Source organism: Patagioenas fasciata, chromosome 6, assembly GCF_037038585.1.
Source record: "Patagioenas fasciata isolate bPatFas1 chromosome 6, bPatFas1.hap1, whole genome shotgun sequence".
In the NCBI taxonomy this organism is placed as follows: domain Eukaryota; kingdom Metazoa; phylum Chordata; class Aves; order Columbiformes; family Columbidae; genus Patagioenas; species Patagioenas fasciata.
The window spans coordinates 9,531,969-9,541,069 of record NC_092525.1 but is presented as its reverse complement, the minus strand read 5'-3'; the positions used below and the strand labels follow the sequence as shown (position 1 = coordinate 9,541,069).

The following is a 9,101-nucleotide window of genomic DNA, read 5'->3' as shown; positions in this document are numbered from 1 at the left end:
AGTGATTTTCCAAATCTCCACAGGGATGGACTTGACAAAACCATTTTTTTTTAATGAGGAATTTAATGATTTCCTCCATCCCATGTCTTGGGCAAAAGGAAATGTAAGTTCTTATAAGCAGCGCATGTAAGCTCTACAAGCTGAATGTTCCCGTTCTTCAATGATTCCCTAGATTTAGTGCAAAGGAAAGAAGCCGGCCACATGAGATTCTTGTGCTATGGATTTATAATAACATTTTATTAATATATTATGCTACAAAAATATTTTGACAAAATAATATTAGAAAGCATCTTTTTATTACACTCTTCAAAACGGTTCACGAAAGCAGGAGGCGGAACAGGAAAAAATATTTGAAATACATTTGAATTGAAAACTGACAAACATGCAAGTTAAAATTCGATGTGAGGGTGGTTAATCATTCCTGTAGGAGTATTGACTACTTATTGGAAAGACCTTTCTGCCTTTAGCTAGAGGGAGGTGCCTCCTGAAAAGCTTGTCATAGGGAAGGTTGAATTTGTGTTGGACAAAACACACACGGTGCATATGTGCACATATACACTAACACATGTGTGCACACACACGTGCACCCTATGATCTCAACTTGAAGCAATTATCTTTCTGCTTCAATTAAGCTGAAACAAGCTTAAATTGAAGCTGAACTCCAGCACACTCCACGGAACACTGATCGCTTCAAAGATATGACAAGCCCATATGCTTTTGTGGATATAATATAGAAATATGGTACTAAGCAAAGTTTGGAATGATAACATTTATGCTGAGATAATAACTCTGGCACTTTGGTTTCTCTAACATAAATACATGATGGGAAATTCCTCCCTAACAGTGGTATATGGTAATGACCGGGTCATATCATTCGACTAATCAATGCACTAAACATAGATGAAGTTCACCCTCTTTCCATCTCTCTTCCTCTCCACAATTGTATATTGAAGAACGTGGGTAAATATACAACTCTGTACCTTGGGTGTTCCTAAATTGCAGTGGAGTTTGGAAAAATGGGAAGGGAGGTTCAACAAAGCAGATTTTGACACCTGTATAAAGCATAGTTATCATAAATCATGTTCATCATTTATTGCCAAAAGAGGTATTGCATTATTCAACAGCCCAAGGGATTGCAGAAAAACTACAACAGTCATAAAATATAAAATACCTTCTGTCCCAGCTTCCTAACTGGTTCTCCAAGAGGAAATGCATGTTGCTATAGCATCCATAGTTAAACATAGGTGAGAAAAGCGTTAAAACAATGAAAGAGTGGACGTTAGGTCTGTTGCTGGTGGTATGGGATATTTATTCCACCAGGAAAAGAGCTTGGCAGATAATGAGTATTTGTTTATAATGTTACAGTTATATATAACATGAATTGTACTGGTGTCAGTTGTAGCTGCACTGGAAACATAAATTTACAAATGGATTCATCCAAAATCATGTCCTTGATTGCTGACACTGCGTGACTCTCGTGATTCTCAGAGGTAAATACTATCACTGGTGTTTGCTATTATTTATAGTGGGCATGAATATTTTGTTAAAGCTCCTGCTCCTGGAATCTTGTGACTTTTTAAACTCATGGTGAATATAATCATGGTCCATTGCAATGGATGTGCATAGATCTGTGCTAACCACTATTGGTGTATTTTAATTAATACTGGGTTGCCGTAGCTGATTAATAAATAATCTGTGTTGTCAATCACAGTGAGGGTCTCATTTTCTAGTATTGCTATGCTTACATGCCAGTTACCCTGAGTCGTACCTTAGGGTAAGAGAACAGAATAAAAGAAATGTTTGGTTAGAGAACTGTGTTGAAGACACTCATGGTGGGGGTTCCTGAGCCAGGATCTAAGGGAAGTTTCTTAATCTCGTATTTATTGTAGGCCATGTCTTCTCCACTGACCAGAGGAAGCTCAGAACAAGATGCTTTGAGGTGGCAGGAGCTGCGTTGACCCCGAAATCAGGAGACACCTTTGACACCTGCACTGCAGCACGACAAATGTGGGCACCAGCGCAAGGGAAATTGGGTGAGTTACAGTAACATTCATTCACTTCATAAGAATTATGGACAAAACGCCAGGAAATGCAAATATGTTAAAACATACTTTGATATCTAAGCTATTTACGTATTGTGATATCCCAACATACCATGAGATATTGAATATTATTGTCCTGTGGAGGAGTGACTCAGGAAAAAAACCTTATCAGTGATAAATGGAGTGACAATTCTGAGCGGTGTAATGACAGTGGGAGGGTGGAGATATCGCTGTGATCCTAATATTCAAAATAACCCCAGAGGTTTATGGAGAAAGCCACAGGTTAGGAAACTGTAGACATTTCTAGTCCTGGTCCTGCTGGTGTTTTTCCTCACAGTCTTGGATGAACTGTTTCTGTGTTTCTCTCTCCCTTTTATCTTTATGTGGTCTTGTCTACTTTAAGTTTTCCAACACCTGGAATTATTTCTGGGATGGTACCACAGAATCATTTCTGGATTTGATCACATTATTACAACACATAAAATTCAACGGGTTTTGGTTTGTTGGCCATTCACTTTTACTATGTAACTTATCATCACCCTTAAGATTTGCCTACTTTATTTCCAGTTCCATTTTTGTACATAAGGCATTATAATTCAGCTCTGATCTCTGTCTTGAATACAGTAAGAGAACCAATCACCTTTTTAAACGCATCAAGGTTGAATTTGAAGGTCTGTTAAGCCATTATATCCAAATGAAGGCATTTCTAGGGTAATTGCTCAAACAAAACTGAAATGAAAGTTCTCAAAATATGTTTCCAATAGCTAGCCCTGTGCAATAAATATTACGCAAGGTGAATGGCTTCTGTCCAACACTAACATCATCTCTCATTCTCTGTTACCCAAAATACACAATAAAAAAGTATGCACGGGGTGTGCTCCAAGCGCATATTTGGAGCAAAGCTCAAAGTTTTCCATTCAAGTGGTGTTGAAAAAGAATAAGTGTAGCGTATAGCACTGTCTGCTGTACCCGCTTAAATTGATCGCAAACCTACACAGCCTTTTGTTAAAAATAAAGGCTGGAGGTCATCGTGTGCAGTGAGATAAAGAGAAGTTACCTGTGTTCTCTTTGGCCTTTGCAAGGGAATGGGTTGGGATGCATGATGGAAAAGCTCAGTACTTCTTCATGGTTTCAGATAAAATCATGTGCATTTTTTAAGTCTAATTATTTCTTTCCTGGGTTAACTGGTCCCATGACAAACAAACAGTGAATCCTAAAGCATCTCTCACTGTGGAGACTTGAAGACAACATGGACTCATCTCCATGCTGTAGAGCTGGTGAGAAGGTGACGTGACTGTTTGTTTCCAGTCAGACTATTATCATTATTATTAATCATAATAATCTGATATTTGTTTCCAAAGTTTATATTGTATCTTTCTGGGTTTTTTGACTCTTCTTTTTAAGTAAGGTGTTTCCATCAGCTATTTCAGATTTTTGGTTTGTAGGTGATGTGGAAGGAAAAACCGCTATTTCAACTAAAATCAGTTTACTGGTTGAAACTTTTGTATCCAAAGTGATTTTTCATTATGTTTCGTTGGGTGAAAAAAATCAGCATGCCTTATTAAACATGACATTCTTTTCCACATAGATGCTGTACATCACGTCAATGAAAAGTAGCTGCTTGGAGAGGGAGCCAATTTTTCGGTGAGTGCAAGGTGTCATAACTTTTCCATCTAAGTCAACAGAAGCACCATAGGCTACAAATGGAGGAACGTTCCGGACATCTCCATGTCACAGGTTCATTTGGTTCCTGTGGTCTTGAACAGATTTTGGACAAGTCGTAATTCACGACAGAGATACTGGCTCTAAGCACCATGATAGCAAGATTAAGAAGAACTGGAGGATGGTTTTTTTGCCCTCCAGGTTGGCCATCTGCAGTAATACAACCGGTACAAAGAAGGTCTATAGATTAGCAGGATACTACAGATATATACATATTACATATCTGTAGTATCTATTCCCTATAGACAGACTAAGTTCTGCTCTCCTTTGTGCTGGGAAAGGTTGAAGGGTTGTGTTTATACAAGATGAGGGAGAGAAGAAAATCATTCCAGTGGGATTAATCCAGAATTTAAAAGTAATTTTTTATTAAGGAAAAGGTATTGCAATCTGTGCTAGCTAATGAATTAATCCCAGGGCAAAGAGGGAAACTCGTCATTTCCAGAGAAGCTGAATAGTTACGTTAAAGAGAACAGGGGAATTTAGAAGGTTATCTTGACTAATGACTTACTAAGTCATAAAAACAAGTGGGATTTTAAATTGTAGCAGCTAACTTAAGAATGCACCTACTTCTCTGATGGGCACAGAGAGCAGGATCTGCTTTATTCAGTGTAAGCTATGCTAATGAGATTTTAAAAAGTAAAATAAAGGAGTTCAGCAGATATGTACTCATTGTACAGCTTCTGTAAAAAGTAAAGGTTAAAGAAACAAGGCGTTCATTTGGTGTCAGTTCAGGCATTTGCAGAGTTGTCAGTTAGAAAACAAATATAGAAAATATTAATTTATCTGTTTCACCATCGCTACTGATTAATAGGGATGTTATTAACATATACAACAAGAAAAAATAAGTTTACCAGTTGAATAAATACATTTTTTCTTTTTCTTTTTTTTTTTTCTTTACATGAACACGTATATTTTACAAAACCCCATAGCACTATGGGAAATAAAGATCCTTCTACAAAAAGAAGATGTAAGTCAGTGTTACAATAAAGCTTTAGAGTTTCAAAATGCATCTGGGCAAAGAGACAAAATCAGCTAGAAGGCACTACTGATTCACCGAGAAGGTCCAGTTTGTGACTGTGGTTGTCATAACCTCCGATTCGTTCATAAATTATCTCTCTTTTCTATTTCCAAGGGATTGCACGTAATACTGATGTGGTCAGGATGGCTGCAGCAGATTGAGGAGGAAAGCAGCCGTGGCCAGGCAGAGGGAGGTCAGTGGTGGCCACAGACGGCGGGCCGGGGCTGAGCTCGAGGGCTGGGGCTGGGACGGGCGATCCGGATGCGGCCTCTGGTCCAGCCGGTTTGAAATCCAGATGGGAGGTTTGACTGTGATGTAGCCATTGGTTATCCTAATATAGGAAGGCAACGTGGTGGTGCTAAAAGAAAACACAGGAGAAGGAAATTAAACGTAGTAACAACAGCAGTGACCATCACAATTGTCATTATTATTTGCACAGGTGAGGCAGGGAGATCCCTGGGGGCTGGTAAGTGTGATGGTCTGGAAACAGCTCTGGTTCAGGATGTCCCTCAACTTCCAGCTGCTGGTAGAATACGGCCAAAGGAAGGATCACTCTTGATATATCAAGTTTATCGCGTTTATTTTTTCTAAGCATATGCCATTGGCCAGCATGAGAGACAGATGTATTCTTTGTGCTGACCTGAGACGACACTGGTTTTATATTCTTAGGCACCTTCTTGCCACCAAAGGTCTCAAAATGTGTCACATCTCAGAGATGTGACTTACCATGGACTGAATACAAGATCCAGGAGAGGCCACTAAACTTGTCTTTCTTCCTTTTCACGAGCCATAAGGAATTTACCAGGATCTCACTACACATCTGATAACCTTAGGAGACCAAACAGCTTCATTTCTTTTCGTGGCTTTAAGACATTTTGGATCGTATTGCAATACCCAAACCAGACTCAGTGTAGTTTCCCTGTCTCTTGATTTGCCTCAATAGCAGCGTGATTGTTTATTGATTGTAGCTTGAGTTAGCACTTTGATTTGAATGGGCGGGTTGGAATTCATCACGATTCCCATGACACTGAGGGTCAACAAGGTCAATTTACAATTGATTTGTAAGTTTCAAATTCTAATCTCCATTTCATAAAATAATTCCATTGCATGCAATATTGATGATCCATAATCCAGCAGTTGTCACAGAGCAGCACAACTGGCCATGAGGACTATGCTTCTGGATTTAGAATCAAGGCTGTAGAGTAGGGAGAAAAATACAATTTCCCTGAGAACAAGATGTGACACTAATAACTAAAGATTCTCTGTGTTACTTTTAAAATCTTCCAGAAAGAGGATTTGGAGGTACTGAAGATAACCATTTCTTTTTCCTATGGGGTAAGAAGTTATGCAGTCCTATAAATATTTAGCTACAGTATCTGAGACCTTGACCTCGGAATAAGAAGGCTGTGTCTTGCATAATATCAGACAAAAGGAACAATACCTTCCTCCAGATTCATGCACAGAAATAGAGAAGGCTCTTGTCTTTTTTTGTCTGAACAATCACAAGATAGATGTTTCAAATGCATTGAATCAATCACAAGCTGTGAGGAGATCAGAGTCCACCCAGAAGAGGCTTTGGTTAAACACACGTGGGTCAACATCCAACCCAACACACCATCACTGCACGCTACACTTCATCCTGGGGCTTGGCATAATTAACTTCATTTCTTCCCTCATCCCTTATACTGCTACCACATCTTCTGGGTGGGAGAGCTGTTCTGTAATGAGAAGTGATCTTAACTCATGTGCAGTGAATTGGAGTAAAAAGGAAAGGCAATCTAGAATTGAAGACAAGGGAATTGCTCCATGGAAGCAGACAGCCCATCTGACCACTATTAAGGACTTTGACAGTGGGAAGCGGTGCTCATTCCAGAAGAACAAACTGCTGCAAATAGAAAATTCGGAAATCAGGCCTTGCTGGAGAAAGCTCTTATCTAAATTCCCATGGTGAGCGGTTGGTTTCTGTCTTGAACTGACGATGCAAGACACATAGCTTTAAACTTCTGCTACGGATAAGCTAATGGCGCTGTTTCAAATCTGTCCAGCTTCAAGTGGTTCACTTACTGCTGGCAAAAATGATACCAGATTAGGTACTGTCTATCCGAGCTCCTGTAATATACGTGACATCAAATACGAATGGCCTTCCCACAGTAGATATAAAGCATCATTAAAGCACATTTCTGACAAAGCTAAGTACCACACGCTCTGATTAATACAACAGAAATGCAGCCATACTCCAGCTTCTGATCCAGATCTCGTTTATCCTGCTGAGTGATGCTGTGCTGCACAGATCTGGCAACACTGGGATCACAATATTTCCACCCCCCATAACAGTTTTCCCTAGGGTAAGTATGAGTAGGTGCTTGTACTCATCTCTAGGTTACCATTTGTCGCTTTACAGAACTACACAATTTAGCCCTAAGTTAAATCTTAAACTGCAAGGAGGGTCTGGTTTTCAATTTTGATTTTAACAACATTGCCAAAATGCCATTCATACTTGCAGTCTGGGTGTATCTATCTTGCTCCTGACACATCCTGTGGACTCGATCCTTCAGCGAGATTAAAATGTCCTTTGCGCAAACTGCCTTTCTGCACCTCGGGGATGCATTGTGTGGGATGGCCTGTGGGGACACAGCCTGGTCAGGGAACCCATAAAGGAATCACAAGCCCATTCATGAGCCAACTACATCTAAGGAATTCCTAAAGCAGCCTTCAATCAACATTTTAGGTTTCTATGATGTTGCCATTTTCTAGTCAACTTCCAGAAGTGTTTTGTTGTTGATCCTCTTTTCCTAGCTTGAAAACAAGTAATTATTTTGGGGAAAAAAAAAACCCTTACGGTTTACTTAAAATCACAGGATTTCCTGTGAAAAGACATGAGAATTTCTGACCATTCTTCTCAGACAGTGAGGTCATTTTCTGTTTTCAAGACATTAGATTTCTACCAAGTCTTCCTTGTTAAAATGTAGCATTAGGTGGTGTTTTTTTGTTGTTTTTAAAAAATCCTGAAGTGCTGTACAAAACAAAAACAGCGCATTTCCATTAATGTGTACCAAGCATGCTAACAGCACATGAATCACAGTTTATCCATCTAAGACATTGTCTTAAATGCAACTCTACCTCTAGCTGACTGCCAAGATGGTTTAGAGGTATTTAAAGAGAATGATCCCTTTTACCAGATGCTACAAAACTCCTTGTAAAACCTCTGGTCCAAGTTTGTAACTAGGATCTTCTGTAGTGAATGGGCTGAGAAACCTCTCCAGAAAATAGCCCACCCCATCCCAATGCAGGTGTCCAGCAGGTTCAGACTCTTACTTTGGGGGTCTTTCTCTTCCAAGGGTTAGACAAAGGACCGGAGACCCAGGTTAGGTTACGACCTAATCTTAGAGGTGGCCCTGGTGTCAGGAGATGACTTCTCCAAACTACCTCTCAGCATTTTGGACATGCACATAGGATCCACCTACACTCAGATCTTCCCTAAGGATGAAAACAGCAGCAGAGCCCCCTCAACTCAACTGGAAACTTTCCATCATCCTCAGGGAGGTTTTGATTGTGCCTGAAATGTACACGGAGAATAATAAAAATGAATCACAGATCTGAGGGATAATCATCTCAATTATTACTGCGCCTTCTCTTGCCAGCTCAGGATAATCTGTGTTTGGGTCTTTGGTGTCTGATAAAAATGCCTTTAATAAAACATTCCACATGATCTGTGGTGAACAGGCTTCACTGTTCATACCTCTCTTTTTTGCTTCTGTGTATGGGATTGTTTTAAAAATCTGGAAGACTCCAGTTATCTTTTAGCCAAATGACCTGCGGTATCATATTCATGAGCTTGTAGTTTTGATCAGATAATAGGGCAGTTTTTCAAATCAGTGCATTAGTCATACATTGTCTTACTATCATTAGAACGTGTAAAACTTTCCCCCACAATGGGGCCCCAGGCACAGGCTTTGTGAACAGACCCTACTGAAACCAATTACATGATTCAAGGCCTTAACACTGAGGACGTGCTGAAGCACCTTGATGATTTTTGAGCATTTTAAAACAGAAAAAATAAAACAAACGCACGCAAACCCTTTGGGGGACTTTGTGTTCTGGCTTAGTTTGCAAAGACTTTACAAGGAGCAATTAAGCAAAGTTTTAGTGCGACTTGGTTTATCCATATAAGCAGGGCTCATCTGACCACATGCAACACTAGAGCAGAATAACAGAAGATAAGACCAGTTGGGACTTTCTGGTCCATCTGTCCCAAAACTAGGAACAAGATCTAAACCCCTCCTGACACATACATCTAATCCAGCCTCCAAAAAAACCCT

The 9,101-nt window shown here is 39.7% G+C and overlaps 1 protein-coding gene across 1 annotated transcript in view; it reads right to left on the bottom strand.

The window, feature by feature from the left end:
- Nucleotides 1-218: 218 nt before the first annotated feature.
- Nucleotides 219-9,101, bottom strand: part of TRABD2B (TraB domain containing 2B) — a 286,099-nt gene continuing 277,216 nt past the window's right edge. The window contains exon 7 of the mRNA XM_065842514.2: nt 219-5,140. Coding sequence (XP_065698586.1) covers nt 4,921-5,140 — 220 coding nt within the window. The 3' untranslated portion in view covers nt 219-4,920. The remainder of the gene's footprint in view (nt 5,141-9,101) is intronic.